The sequence below is a fragment of the Phoenix dactylifera genome, unplaced genomic scaffold (genome assembly GCF_009389715.1).
Source record: "Phoenix dactylifera cultivar Barhee BC4 unplaced genomic scaffold, palm_55x_up_171113_PBpolish2nd_filt_p 000046F, whole genome shotgun sequence".
In the NCBI taxonomy this organism is placed as follows: Eukaryota; Viridiplantae; Streptophyta; class Magnoliopsida; order Arecales; family Arecaceae; genus Phoenix; species Phoenix dactylifera.
This window is the reverse complement of record NW_024067669.1, coordinates 2,573,032-2,588,775: the sequence shown is the minus strand read 5'-3', so window position 1 is coordinate 2,588,775 and position 15,744 is coordinate 2,573,032. Positions and strand designations below refer to the sequence as shown.

The following is a 15,744-nucleotide window of genomic DNA, read 5'->3' as shown; positions in this document are numbered from 1 at the left end:
CTAATTGCCAAAATGGAGGCCAATAATGCCTCGGTGGTCAAGAATTAGAACTCCCCTTACCGAGGCCAATAAAACCTAGGGTCCATCCTTCATCAACAGCAAAGAGAGAGAGAGAAAGAAAAGGTTAGAGATTGAAACAACAAAAAGAGAGAATGGAGGAGAGAGAGGAGAGAGAGGAGAGAGAAAAAAGGAGAATAAAATTCTCTCTCTCTAACTAAAGCGGTGGCTGCTGCCTACTAGTAGGGTTAGAGATTAGAAAACTCACGGACGGCCAACAGGCAGCCGACGGCTAGTGGCAAAAGATGGCGGCAATGCAAAACCAACCGAAAAAACAAGGCTTCCATCCTTTAAATTGCAGGATCCAAGATATCCCGACGGCCAAAACTCTACCCATGGCTTCAAACTGTCACGGGGAACTCGACGAAGACCCCGACGATCAACAAAAAAAGAATTAAGAGCCGGTCTTCCAAAAATAAGAAAAAAAGGGCTTAGCCGATCACCGGCCGAAATTGGGGCTACCAAGGGCCACGAAAGAAGAAGAGAAAGACCAATCCAATATTGTTGGGTTCTTACCTGGACTGCAGTCCAAGCGCTAATGGCAGTCGATATTTAGAGAGGAAGACCAAAGGAATCTAGCAACAAGCTTCAATCAAGAGGCTAGGTTCTCCAACGATGTGGAAGAGAGGGTGGGAGAAGCTCTAAATAGAGCTCGAGGGACACCAAAATCCAGCCTCAAGTCGGTAACCATTCAATGAACTCAGGATGAAAAAACCCTTTCATAAGAAGTCCCTTCCTTCCTCACTCGTGCGTGGCACATGCTCTATTTTTCTCATTTTTTTTGCTCGGTTGGGCTGGTGTATGCTTCCGTGCCGGTCAATGGCACCATCTCAAGAGCCAAATGATCGATTGGCTTTATGCGGCAATAGGGGTTCTGATAGACTCAATCCAGACGGTGATTTTTAAAAAAAAACAAAACAAAACATCCGGGCAATGCTGCCATCCTACCCCTTCCAGAGCCACGTGGACTGAAGCTTTAAAGACAATACTTCATCAAATTCATACTGTCTCTACTAAAGTTACAAAATTCTTGAAGAAAGATATGATTTCTATCATTTATCAAATATTTAACAACAAGCTATTTGAATATTTGGCAAGGCATTATATTTTGCCTGTCATAGTAAAATTTCTTAATCATATGCTCAATTCATCTCTCAGAGTCACATCCTACAGATAGCATGCAGATTAAGATGTCACAGTGTTCACAAAGCTAATCACCAAGGTCCCATAGGCATGGATCAGTACATACAAGAGGTAACGCTGATCAAATCAGGAGAGGTTATGTCAGATATTGCAGCCAATTTGAGCGTAGCTGAATTGATAAGCAGAATTTTCGTACTCATACGACAAGCCTGCAGTGCAAGTAGAAGAAGAGGAGATCAGGATATTTCTGCATTCAGTTCAGTGATGAAAATACATGATGTACATGATCTACTAAAAGAGATAATACCAAATCTTAAATCATGACAAATGCTCCTCTCCTGCGAATATGACAATGAAATATATGTGTGTCGAGTTAAAAAAATGCCGATTACTTATGCTGAATTCCTTTTACTGCTTTTTTTCTGAGCAATGAATTCTCTCTATCACTGCTAACATCCGGCAAGCACTCTAGTACAAGGAGGTTCAATTGCCTTTTTAAATCAATTTATTACTAAATCTGTGCAACATTTACTGCATGATAGATGTTAGTATCCAGCAAAATTACTACTTTTTAGTCTACATTCAATAATTAACTGCTGAATGAGTAGAGGTGCTTAAATGTTAAAATCACGCCAATCAATAAACCATGTTGAGATCTGTTCATCACTACTCACATTTGGCGAGGAGTTTCATCCGAAGGAGATTAAATTGTCATTTTTCGATTACTTTAGTATTGAAATTGTAGCGATATTTAAGTGCGTGACGGATGCTAGCTGATGACAATGTCACTAACTTGAAGTCCACATTCTATAGTCAAGTGCTGAATGAGAACACACTGATATTCCCAAAGATTTGTAACCTTAAAGAAGAATTGACCAGTGGCGATCGATAAAACATTGGCCTAATTAGTTGCCTAAGAGTTGTGGAGAAAAAAGACCGGTTGATGGTTTATATTTCTTTATAGAAAGAGATGGTGGAATTCTCCTCCAGGATACGTGGATGGCTACAAAATTAACAACGAACAATATCTAATTAAGAGTCTAGCTAAAATTTTCGGTAAATTCAACATTGCTCTTGAAATAAAATGTACTCATAGCTTTAATTGAATAATAGTTGTTTGGCTTTTTCGAACATTTGTATGTAGACTACATTGCATTTTTTTTGCATGGACGTCACACAGAAAATGATATAAGTCAAAAATTGCTGGCTGTTCTTCTTGGTAGTCCTCGTAAATAGATTATTACCAGAATAAGTGGAACATAAACACACTGCTTGTATCAAAATTATAAAATCCGTAAAAATTCATGGAAATTATCAATGCTGCATAGCAATCTAAAATGAATTGACTTATACAATAACTACTTTACTTATTTTAGCTGAAAGGAATACATACTGCAGATACTGTAGGAGATCACAACAGACTGGAGACATATCAATTCAAGTACATGAATTCCCTTGAAATGCTAATAGAACTACTCAAGTTTGTGATCAAGAAGAAAACACGTCATCCCAAATCATTCTCCATGGCTATAAAGACTACAACAATTTGTTTATGTGCTCTCTTTTGTCTGAATCTGCTTGTAACTAAATGCTTCTCGAAAGATGATAACGATATCACAACTTAATCCATCGTTTGCCCAATAATTACAGTTTATGTGTCAACCTACATCCATTTAATGCTTGTTGTTACTGATAACCTTCACATAGGTTTTAACGAAGGAACTCTGTCTTTCTGTTGACATAAACCTTAGTTACATCATATGAATTGTACGTAATAGTCTCAGAGCACTTATCTATGACTTCTTTTTGAGAAAAATTTATGATATTTTTATAAATGTAGTTCCACTCACTGCTTCATAATTGATATACAAGAAAGCTTGTTCTTTTAACACAAGCGTACAAGCTTCTTAATAACTAATCTAAGTACTTTGGTACATCTTTGGATGCTCTTATACGACACTTCTGAGATAAGGTAATGAATCCCATTTATGAATATTGTTTCTACATGGAACATAGATTTTAATGGTTAAATTGTGTCTTTGACTACCTTCAAGAGTACGATAGCAGGGTCCATGTGAATGTGTTTGTGTAAAAATTCATGTAAATATGTGTAATTCATGATGGTAATCTGAATTTTAAAAGCTACTTTTATCTTCAGGATGTCTATGGGTTGGGCGACTTGGAAACTACACCTTCTTAATTAAAAACTTTGAGAGATAAGCTTTGAAAGAAACAGAATACATAAAGTTAATATTAGAGGGCTCCAGAAATATTACATTTCTTTGCTGTTGTACATAAATAAAAACATGTGAAATCTACTTACAAACTTGAAATTTGCTCCGAGATGCATCCAAAAGAACAAAATAAAATATATGACATTAATAAATTCACTTAAAACCTTATTTTTGGCCTCCCAGATGGAAAATAAATCAGTTGGTCTCACTTGAAAATAAAGGGCCCGAAGGGTACTTATAAAACCAAAATTTTTCACCATTAACTTTAAATATGCAAGCATTTGAGGCACGTGATGGAATAAATACACATGCCTTAAACTTTAATCAAAAAGCATTATACCAATCTACATTGGGATGACTTTATAGTTCAAGCTATGATACATCTGGGTTTGAGAAGAATCTACCATCAACTTTCAACTTGACATCAAATTTCTATGATAACATGTTGCATCCATGACCATGGCAACTTTGGGCAGGAGAGGCCAGTTAGACTAGCAGCGAGTGGGCGCCCCTCTCCTACTGAGGAGAGGTTCTGGTTTCAAACCTGGAAGTGGCACTCCCATGCATTTCTATAAAATAAAAGGAAATAATGGACTAGAGAGGGCACTTAGATGACACCTAGACACCCGATCTGTGTGCAGAAAAACTATCCTATTATTTACCATGAATTTTGATCCATGCAATTGAGGAGGAGCATTCTAAGGTTCTGCATGACTAGTAGACTCTTAAATAAGAAGGGTAGAAGGCAAAGTTTGACACGGCAAACTATATTTAATTCTGAAGCACAAATATGAAGCCAAAGAACCAAATTTACAGAACAATATCCAGAAAGTCCAAGAAAGACCAAGAAGGGTGGAAAACACTATCTATCGTTACCTTAATGGAGCTTGATTCTTTTTGTGATATTGCGATAACAGATGGGGCACGCTTGGAGGTTGAGTCCGCATCCATAGCATGTCTGCAAGAAAATACAGGTAGAATCAAATAAGCAAATTATATTTCAAATGCTACAGATAATAATGGCCAGGGAACTAGAAAAAAAATAAGATTTTTTTAGATGATTATTGCCTTAAATTCTTGTAAGCATAACAATACTGGAGAAAGTAACTAGAATAAAAAGGCTGGAAATGTCCAAACTCACCTGGTGACCACAATCAAAGGCCATGTCTTTGGGGTTCATAAAGCAAACTGAGCAGATCTACCCACAACCACAAATAATAATTAGACAATTATATGTAACAGAATCAATCCAGAGTTCCAGAGAAAAGGATAACATAGAGAGCAGTCTATTTGCAATTCTAAATGTATTTTTGTTCTATAAGATTATTGATTTTATATTTTCAACATAAGGCTCGGGTTCAAGTGAGAAGAAGAAAAAAACCAAATGGAAAATGACTTTTCCAATAAGTAGTTGGACTTTTTACAATCCTTGAAAGACAATAACAAGGTGTGGTAAGTCATATCGGATAATACTACAAAATCCTGAGATGTTATCCATGCAGGCTAGAAGTGCCAAATGGACATTAATTAGTGACACAATGGAGAAGAAAAGTTGTAGGTTATTCACATAGCGTACCTTATTACAGGAAGCAGGACTTGCTGCAGGTGGAGCTGATGCCCGTATAGAATTATATCCAGACATATGCAGCACGCTCTGTGGGAAACTAGTTGATCTGAAGGTATCTGACACAGAAAAGGCTGCAGCATAACTTCCATAAGGTGGGAGACAAGGGGTCCTCTTTGGAGAAATTATAGCCCTGCTACTGCTTAAGCACAGAAAAGGGCCACCCTGACTAAGTTTGAATTGAATACCATAGAAGTAGCACAGACTTATATGCTGTATAAGGTTTGTATCAATACCCTAAGATGCCAAGATTTAGAGTTGCTGTATATTGTGATGGTATTTCCATTAAAGCTGCCAGAGCAAAATCTGACTCCTTTATGGATTGCGGCACATTCTTTGACATTATCTCCGTGAAATTTACAAACTGGAAAGCAATGCAGGTTTACTTAATTAAAGGTAAATGAAGACAAGATGACATGGCTGTATATGAATGGAGATGAAATGTACAATATAGTATTTGCCTGGAAATTGTCAAACGATCGCTCAGGAATATAATCGTCATATTTCTTCATCATATCCCAAGGACCATCCCCAACACCAACTAAAATAATAGATAGAGGGAATCCACTGCAGCACAAAAAGCATGGTAGGCTCCTCAAAATAAAATATGCATGGTAAGGAGACTTGCGAGGGCAAGTAGATAGTTGGGGAAAAAAACTGTAATATTCCTCTTCTCATCCTATAGTTATCAATATAACCATCAGCATGTCAAACAATGGCAGGTCCTGAGGGTTAGATTTTCCAAAAAGATAGAAATTGAATTTTGCAATATGTGATAAAGTCTCACAGGTTTCCCTACAAATATCAACATAAAAAATATAGATTTTCATTACCTAGCTTTTACAATAGCCTCAACAGTCTTCTGTTCTTGCCAGCTTAACCGGCCAGATTCACTGTTTTCACTTCCTGTAACCTGTGGAACCAAATATTTTAGAAGTAGTAAAGCTTCAAAAAAAAAAAAAGAAAAAAAAGAAATTGGATTGCTCCAGTAATAAGCAGTCTATATGTATGTATGTATGTACATATATAAATATATAAGTGGATCTGGTTTGGTGAAATTCAAAGATTGGGTTCCAAAATGAAGACCTACGAATTGAATCTCATCTACAACATCCAAATTAGCTATGAAATAGATATCACATGTTATGGAAAACTGTTGCCTATGCATCAGTGCGATCCAAAAATTATAAGCTTGTATGCTTAACTGGCAAGACTCAAGATCTTCCCTTTTTGTAACTTGCCCAAATATTTTAAAGGTAAACCTTCAGAAAAGTTGAAACAGAAAACTAGATTTTCCCAAATATAAGTAGCCAATTCATGCATACATGCATCCATCCGCACATGCATGTACCTAAAGTGTAAACTACAATGCTGAATGTGATCCACAAATTCTAATTTGCCTATAAACCAAAAATTATATATTTACGGAAAACCCTTGCCTATACATCAAGTCATCCTAATGATAACATCATGTAAGGCAATATGATAGAATGTTTTGATTTGATTTATAGGTTAAAAGAAAGCAAAACAGTTGGATTCAGGTTTGTATATGTTTTGCATTGTAAATTTTGGAAAGAGAAAAACCAAGATGCATTGGCAAGAGATCTCTGAAACATGTGAATTTTGGTTCAGAAGTAGTTCCTGGGCTGATTTGAGACATCCTACATGCCATTCTAGACTGAGTGCATGATGCAGTGGATTTGCATGAGTGAGAAACTGAGAATGAAATTTGAATGGAAGAATAAAGTAGGGACGTATAACGATATAAGTCACTCCTTGTATGATTAGGAGGGACATGATAATATAAAAACCAAAAATCCACTAATTTTACTCAGGTCTGAGTTTCCTCCCATCTTTCCATTTGCAGACACAATTGCCTCTACTTCATGACATGAGTTCTCATGCAAATGGCCTTCATGACAACATGTTTGCTTCATGTACTACCTTGATGGGGAAAGCCTAACAAACTCATGGAGTACCAGAGCATTTGAAGTGTTGTTTACACCTAAGTAGAGCCCATTTTTGGTGCCGTTATGAGAATCGGCATCTGTTGGGTGCTACCTCTAGGTCTTGAGGACAATTAGCTCTCACAGGATTCCAAACAGAATCATCCATGGCTTTAAGGACTAGCACTCTCATGGTGCTCTATATGGCTTAAGCAAGAACCCATGGAACAATATGTAAGCAAGGCCAGCTACAAGACTGTAAAGGAGACTCACATCACATTCAATTGGGAGCTATTAAAGTTTTGACGACTAGACCAGCCTTGGCTGGTAGGTGGCAAAAGGGTCATCTTCCTAGTCTATTTGGGGGGAAAATCACAAAATGATGATCCAAGGACAGCAATACTAATGTCATAACTACAATCCTATTTTAGTTACACTTGCCACATTTTAAAGAACAGAGGTTCAGCTGATTTAACATTTTCCTTTTGAAGGATTTATGCTGACTAAAGATGATGAACACTATTCCAGGATGTACATCAATGGTGGCACCTCCAATCATTCCTGCAATAACTCAAAAGTTTCCAAAGTCAAGGAACGTATGAGCTTAATCTTCATCGTGCTCACCAGACTGTAATATCCTCATGCTCACCACGGATCCATTTAATCACCGAGATTACAGCTAGCAGTCTGGATGAGGATGCATAAATTGCATATTTATGCTAATTCTTAATTTACAATCGGTACGGTAATGAAGTTTCTAAAGCTAAGTTAGCAAATATATTCAAAGTCAAGATACTCATGAGGCAAATTACACACGTACACCCAAAAAGCTTTTAAGATCTGTTATTTGGAAGTCAAATCTCTCAAGATTGGCTGAAGATCAGGATACAATTCATGTCATCATTGGAAGCAAGAAATTATGGATCCAGCCATCTAGATGTAGAAAAACATAACAGGCACATGCCTCCAAAAAAGGAATAGACAACCTCAAAATAAGTAGGAGAAAGCCAACTTAAGGTAGCATTTAAATATTATTTCAAATGCAAACATGTTCCCCATTGGCAAAGCAGAAAAATCACCAATTGAAGTGGAAATCTATGTAGCACATATTCATCATGGGCAAGGGATCATTATGGAGGGTGTGTCCTTTCTGTTTTGTGGTTATTTAACAAAACAAATGTATTATTTAGTGTTTTGTATTCATCATTTGCATGTAATTAAAATGTTGCTACATATTGTACCAAAAAATAAAAAAACATTACTACATGAAGGACAATTCTTGAGGATATCAAATATGAATGTCCCAAAAGAATCATGTGTCTTCCAACGATCTTATATTATTGTATGGTTCGGCAGATAAGTTCAGATTTCAGGAATTTTGGTTGTTTTGGCAGATTTAAGCCCTGTTTGGGGGAGCTGTTGGCAGTAGAGCTGTTGGAAGTAGAGCTGTTGGAAGTAGAGCTGTCTGAAGTAGAGCTGTTATAAAAAACTGTTTGCTGTTTGGTAACTACATTCGTAAAGTGCTGTGGTACTTTGTTTTGTGTTTGGTAAACAAACTGAGAAAGTACTTTTATATGACAAAATTACCATAAAGGACATTGCATAGTATTATACAACACAACATAATAAAACATAACATAAATTAATACATAAATATACAATATAGTATAATATTATTGTAATATAAAATAATATTATGTTAATATAGCATAATAGTAATATAATTATTAGAGTAAATTAATATTTGATAATATAACATAATATTAGATTATTTAACATAACATATTAATGTATTATGATATAATGTAATATATATTATATTTATAATATAATACAATAATAAAAGTATAAAATATTATAATTATTAGTATAAATTAATTTCTCATAATATAACATAATATTAAATTATTTAAAATAACATATTAATGTATTATAATGTAATGTAATATAATACAATATTTATAGTATAATACAATAATAAAGGTATAAAATATTATAATTAATATTATAAATTAATTTTTCATAATATAACATAATATTAAATTATTTAAAATAACATATTAATGTATTATAATGTAATGTAATATAATACAATATTTATAGTATAATACAATAATAAAAGTATAAAATATTATAATTATTAGTAGGGGTGCAAATGGGTCGGGTCGGGTCGGGTCCTAGGTGACCCCGATCCGACCCGGTTTTTTGTTCGGGTCCCAATTTTGGACCCGGACCCGACCCGGTTGAAGATCGGGTTGGGTCGGGTCGGGTCCGAGTCGGGTTCGGGTCGGGTTCGGGTCTGATTCGGGTCGGGTTCGGGTCCGATCGGGTCTAATTTTTTTGTGCTTTTGGGAAAAAATTTGGGCAAATCTAATTTGGTCATATCATAATTATGAGGTGCTGGGTGACCCATGACTTGAAAGACTTGCAATTGAGCTCCAGTCAGAACAGATGACCCATGACTTACTAACTAAGTCGGTCTACAAGCCAAATTTCATATCACACTATTTTCTATCTGTATGACTGATTGGACGGAACTCGGTGTCTCCCAGCTCCCCTCTCACGAGGACAAAAAAAATCCCAGACCTTCTTCCAAAATCCAATTCCATTACAGAAAACTGGCACATGACCCATATTCAGTTGCAGTGTTCCCTCACTTTCTCCCTTCAAAGTTCAAAAGTTAAAAGAAACAAAAACCAAAAAACAGAAGGAAAAAAAAAAAAGGCAGCTACCGAGACACCAGAGGTCTCAACAGTGTAATAGATCGAGAGAGAATCCTGACGGGCCGACGTTCCTTTGGATTCTGTGAACCTATGCTTGTTGCTAACTTGCTATCCTCCCACACTGACCAACAGTACCACAACCCACGCCAAAAAAAAAAAAAAAAAGAAAAAGAAAAGACTTTCTTTTGCTTTTCCTCTCTCTCTCTCTTCGGATCCATTCGGGTCGGGTCGGGTCCGTTTGGTAAATCCAGACCCGATCCAGAAAATGATTCGGGTCCAATTTTAGGACCCGATCCGGACCCGCGGGTCCTAAAATTCGGGTCGGGTCGGGTCTACGCGGGTCGGGTCGGATCGGGTCACGGGTCGACCCGACCCATTTGCAGCCTTAATTATTAGTATAAATTAATTTTTCATAATATAACATAATATTAAATTATTTAACATACCATATTAATGTATTATGATATAATATAATATGATATTATATTTATAGTATAATACAAAAATAAAGGTATAAAATATTATAATTATTAGTATAAATTAATTTTTCATAATATAACATAATATTAAATTATTTAACATAACATATTAATGTATTATGATATAATATAATAGGATATTATATTTATAGTTTAATACAAAAATAAAGGTATAAAATATTATAATTAATATTATAAATTAATTTTCCATAATATACCATAATATTAAATTATTGAAAATAACATATTAATGTATTATAATGTAATGTAATATAATACAATATTTATAGTATAATACAATGATAAAGGTATAAAATATTATAATTATTAGTATAAATTAATTTTCCATAATATAACATAATATTAAATTATTTAACATACCATATTAAAGTATTATGATATAATATAATATGATATTATATTTATAGTATAATACAAAAATAAAGGTATAAAATATTATAATTATTAGTATAAATTAATTTTTCATAATATAACATAATATTAAATTATTTAACATAACATATTAATGTATTATGATATAATATAATATGATATTATATTTATAGTTTAATAAAAAATAAAGGTATAAAATATTATAATTAATATTATAAATTAATTTTTCATAATATACCATAATATTAAATTATTTAAAATAACATATTAATGTATTATAATGTAATGTAATATAATACAATATTTATAGTATAATACAATAATAAAGGTATAAAATATTATAATTATTAGTATAAATTAATTTTTCATAATATAACATAATATTAAATTATTTAACATAACATATTAATGTATTATGATATAATATAATATGATATTATATTTATAGTATAATACAAAAATAAAGGTATAAAATATTATAATTATTAGTATAAATTAATTTTTCATAATATAATATAATATTAAATTATTTAACATAACATATTAATATATTATGATATAATATAATATGATATTATATTTATAGTATAATACAAAAATAAAGATATAAAATATTATAATTATTAGTATAAAATAATTTTCCATAATAATTTTTCATAATTTTTCATAAAATAATTTTTCGCGGTCCAGGGGCTCTTCTTCATGGTCCACGCTCAAGGAGGACCTCAGCGTGGGCCGCGAGGTTGATGATAAAAAAAAAAACAATAGATTGATTTTGGAAGGTATAGAAAAGGATTAAATTTTTTTTTCTTCTAAAATGTGGTTCAAGAGATGCATACAATAATTGAAAAGAAAAATACCTTTTCTTACGGAAGGGAGTCTGACGGCTTGGGTTCTTGGCTCCAGCAGATTTTTAGGTTTATACAGGGATAAACTATATAATTATGTTATTTTAATATGTGCATTTTTGTCAAAAATATAGCTTTCCGAAAAAGCTGAAACAGCTTCCTCCCAAAAGCTCCAAATTGGAGCTTCCTCCCAAAAGTTGTTTTCAGCTTCCCGCAAAAGCTGAAACAGCTTTTTGAAAAATTTACCAAACATAGTTTTTCATCTAAAAGTACTTTTGGAGGGCCAGAAAGTGCTTTCTGGCCCTCCAAAAGCTCCCCCAAACAGGGCCTTAGTTTCCCTCAGCAATTTCAGAAAAAAAAAATTAAGATATAACTGAGAAATGAAGTACAAGTTAGTACAGAAAATGAAATAGATTTCATGTCAGGATATTATTTTTTTTGACACATTAGGGTGTAGAGTTTTGGTGGTTTTAGTTCAAAATCATGCACCTTTCTCGATAGGCTTTCTATGTATTAGCATCCTAATAGTTTGAATTAGTCTATAATTCATCAAATTTTATTGGAAAGTTTCTTATGATCCGAATAGAGCAACCAAAATAAATGCAAAACCGCATCGAATTCGACAGAACATTTTCTAGTAGAGTGGATGATATTTGGCCCAAAGTTTATACCTGCCCATCAGCAATTATCAACAAAATATGGTACTGCCCACCGCTCTGTTCCACAATGTTCATAGCCATTTCTATTATTGGAGCGAAAGATGTTGGTCCTGCACAGAATAAGCTGAACTATGATTAGTTTACAAAAGGTTAAGAACAGCATAAAGCATAGGAATAGAGCAAACAATAAGCTACCAGCAAAACACAAATGCGGGACAATTTTTCGGTATTGTGATAAAGCTTCTGGAAAACCTTTACATGGCCTTTTATCTGGATAGAAACTAAAAACATCTTGATCATGTGTTGATGCTGCCAATACGTAGAAACTCATCACCACGTGAACCAGGGAAAACGAATTAGAATCATATACTTGATAAGTATATAGAGGACATAGAAATTACCATCTCCGAAACCAAAGCACGGAATTAAGTTATCCTCGTCAAATGGTGATAAGGTTTGTCCAATAATACTGATTGCTTGTTCGTAGGGATTCTGAGTAGCACCAGTGTCATGCAAGCAGCGGCCGTTGTATGAATATTTACCTGCTTATGGATTAGATCAGATATGTACAATAACCAAATTAGACAAATTTTCAATTATGGATGATAACCTGTCCAGTTGTTGCTCTTTGTGAAATCAATACCAACAATAAGATTCGAAGACTCAAGCCCAGCTTGTTGAAGAGCATCAGTGACCTACAGAGATTAAATACCATTAATGTAAAGGCTCAAATGTTGGAGTTTTGAATAGAATAGACCAATCATATCCCCCCCAGGTCAGAATGTTGTTTACTTTCCATCATGTGTACAGCATCATCAGAGGTTTGACAAGGAACAGGAAGCTTCAATGAACATTTCAATGCAAACTACAAAAATTAGATAGAGTCAAAAGTTTACAAGCATACAAATGCTCTATAATGTCTTCATAGATGAGTTCCAGTTCTATGGCCTCCAATGAAGTTTGGCACCCTGCCCTTTTGTTATCTATTTTAGATTCACTTAGTCCATAGATAAGAAACATAAGGACCAAATGCCTACAACGTAACCAAGTAAAAAATATTAATATACAGTTCTTCATTAATGTCTCTTTGTTTGGTAGGATATTTTGTATAAAATTCTTAATGATGACTGCATAATGAAATATTAGTGTAAATAGAAAATCGCTATTCATTTTTTTTATAGTAATTAGGCAATCACATATAATATGCAATTAATTGTTTGAAACTCTACAAGATTGAAACTCATGAAAAAAAAAAAAACAGAGATGAATTTAGAATTTCACAAAACATCGAACACACAAAGTAAAATCTTAACAAGGTAAATTTAAAATTTGTTATCATGAAAAAGGATTGAAAGAAGGGCTTAAGATAATTTTTCTTTACTTCTTTTTTCTTCTTTTGCCAAAGGAGCTTAATGACCCTGTCAAGTGTTTTAAAACAACCACAACCAAAAAAAGAAGAAAAACTATATAGCAACATGGATTTGCCAAAAGTTTTTTCTTCTTTTGCCAAAGGAGCTTAATGACCTTGTCAAGTGTTTTAAAACAACAACAACCAAAAAAAGAAGAAAAACCATATACCAATATGGATTTGCCAAAAGTTTATACAGGCCACAAAAGGTTCCAAAGAAAACCAAGCAAACATGTTACCCCATCCTATATCAAATCATTTTTCAATCCCGGTCGGGAAGTTTCTTTCCTATGTAAACTTACCAAAAATGCAGAGCAGCCATGACAAAGATAATAAAGAGATCCTGACAGAAGAAACATCCAAATATAGCTATGAAGTCTAAGCACATACATCACCATGGTGAACAAAGCACAGTGCACCATACCTCGTTCAAGCTAGTATAGTTATCGTCTATTCTTGAATATCTCGAATGCATCACATCCATTCTGCTATCACAGTTACGGCCATGAAAAGAAGGGGACCTATGTTTCCACTCGTTAACAACTCTCGAGCTTGCCCCTCCCATCACCTCCAATAATCTAAAGATAACACCCCCAAATTTAGGTACAGACAGAAATGGGGTTGCTGCAGATCGAATTATATTCATAAGACACAAAGCTCTTAAACACCACAAAGATAAGCTGGGAAGCTTAGTAACGAAGGAAACCGTCTAATTGGAAGCGAAACTTCCGAGTACGTGCAGCAGACAGTGACTCCGAGGAGGAGGGGGGAAAAAAAACCTTTTTTTTGGTAAATTAAGGAAAAAATAAAAATTAGGAAGAAAAAAAAACTCTTGTAGTTTCGGATTCTACTAATCATTGTTTTACCAAGAAACTCTTCAAATTTTTCATCAAAAAAAAGAAACTCTTCAAATCCACACATTAACAAGAGAGCTTCTCTTCTCGGAAATTTCGGTCCAGGAGTGTTCAAAATGTTTATTCTCTAACTCTAGCTGCCTCTCCAAGGCGATGTAACTTGTTTCATCAGGAAGTGTATGAGAAGTTGCGCATGGTCGGTTTGAAAGCTCCTCCTCCATTCCCCCTTTCTAGAATTCAAATAGATCCAGGTTACAAGATTGAAAAATAAAAGAATTTATCATTAATTTGCTCCACTTCGGAGATCGAGACAAAAATTAAAGGAGAGAGGACAAATACCACAACCGAATCGTCGTCTTCGCCCTTCCTGCTTCGACTCATCCCACCTCTCGCTACCACATTCGGAGTAAGTAATCGTCTAGGATTTTTTTATGCAAAACAAAATAGTGGATAGAACGCGGAGCTCACGCGGTAGAATCTTCGGACCTCTCCCATCCAAGTCATTAGAGTGTGAGAAGAAGAAAGGAAAAAAAAAAAGGGGGTTGTTTTTATACCGGAAGAAGAGTATATTTATAATGGAATATTAGAGATCGAGAAACACAACGTAATATTTTGGCAATTAGAAGATCTGCAGCATCCATAGAGGACATATGATCCAATGCAAATTAACTTTTGATCAATTTGATTTAGTGTTCCCAAATATCGTGAGCACTAAAAGCTCGGCCATGCAAAAGGTCTTTGATATGTTTTAATAATGTTTTGAAGTGCGACATCACGTTTTAGTAACTTATGTTGACTTGATTTTGACAAGAAAGTAAAGGCAACGAGCTTTAAGGTGTTTATGAGAATTGCAAAGTACTAGAAGTACCATAATTTGAGATTCGCTGAAAATTATCTAGTTTGCACCTTACCTAAAATGCTGCTAAAGATTTCATGACACTAACATGAGGTGGTGTTGCACCAGCTAGGGTTATCACCTCGCCTCAACATCTCATCTTCGTGTCCTCTCTTCTCTTCACCTTGTCAGCAGTTTGGAGAAAAGAATCTCACCATCACCACCAATTCAATTATGAATCATCCTTGTCTCCTCCTCCTCCTCTTCGGAAACGTACCGTATCTTGGTTCACTTGATTAAGGCCTTCCTTCCTAATTTCTTTCTTTTTTATATCATTTACGGATATGTTTGCCTTAAAAATTATATTTGCAAAGATTTTTTTTCCGATGCTATTGGGATGGGCGATGTGTCCTAAATTTCTTCTCTCATTTGATTAATCACACATGTGCCTCACGGCTTCTACTAAAAGAGCAATTGTTATAACACCACTTCAAAAATATCTTGTTTCAGATATCCATTTGATGGTTGTTCTAAAATGGAT

The 15,744-nt window shown here is 34.3% G+C and overlaps 1 protein-coding gene across 2 annotated transcripts; it reads right to left on the bottom strand.

Moving 5' to 3' along the window:
• Positions 1-1,084: 1,084 nt before the first annotated feature.
• LOC103712316 (E3 ubiquitin-protein ligase RGLG2-like) lies at positions 1,085-14,998 on the bottom strand. Of its 2 annotated transcripts, XM_008798805.4 has the most exons (13): positions 14,708-14,937; positions 13,939-14,598; positions 12,717-12,801; positions 12,508-12,648; positions 12,302-12,415; positions 12,119-12,216; positions 5,892-5,971; positions 5,520-5,625; positions 5,295-5,422; positions 5,011-5,197; positions 4,576-4,632; positions 4,311-4,392; positions 1,085-1,409 (listed from the first exon to the last, which is right to left on the bottom strand). In XM_008798805.4, the coding sequence occupies exons 2-12, from the start codon at positions 14,158-14,160 to the stop codon at positions 4,312-4,314; spliced, it is 1,299 nt and encodes a 432-aa protein (XP_008797027.2). In that variant the 5' UTR covers positions 14,161-14,598; positions 14,708-14,937; the 3' UTR covers positions 1,085-1,409; position 4,311. The 2 variants fall into 2 exon arrangements, with proteins under 2 accessions (XP_008797027.2, XP_008797064.2); XM_008798842.4 differs by lacking the exon at positions 12,302-12,415 and having other exon boundaries at positions 14,708-14,998.
• Between the last annotated feature and the right edge of the window lie 746 nt (positions 14,999-15,744).

Coding starts and splice junctions, on each gene's coding strand:
- LOC103712316 (XM_008798805.4), bottom strand. CDS start 14,160: ATGAATATAATTCGATCTGCAGCAACCCCATTTCTGTCTGTACCTAAA. Junction 5,972..12,118: donor TGATAATTGCTGATGGGCAG/GTATAAACTTTG, acceptor TTGGTTCCACAG/GTTACAGGAAGTGAAAACAG. Junction 5,423..5,519: donor GATCGTTTGACAATTTCCAG/GCAAATACTATA, acceptor ATTGCTTTCCAG/TTTGTAAATTTCACGGAGAT.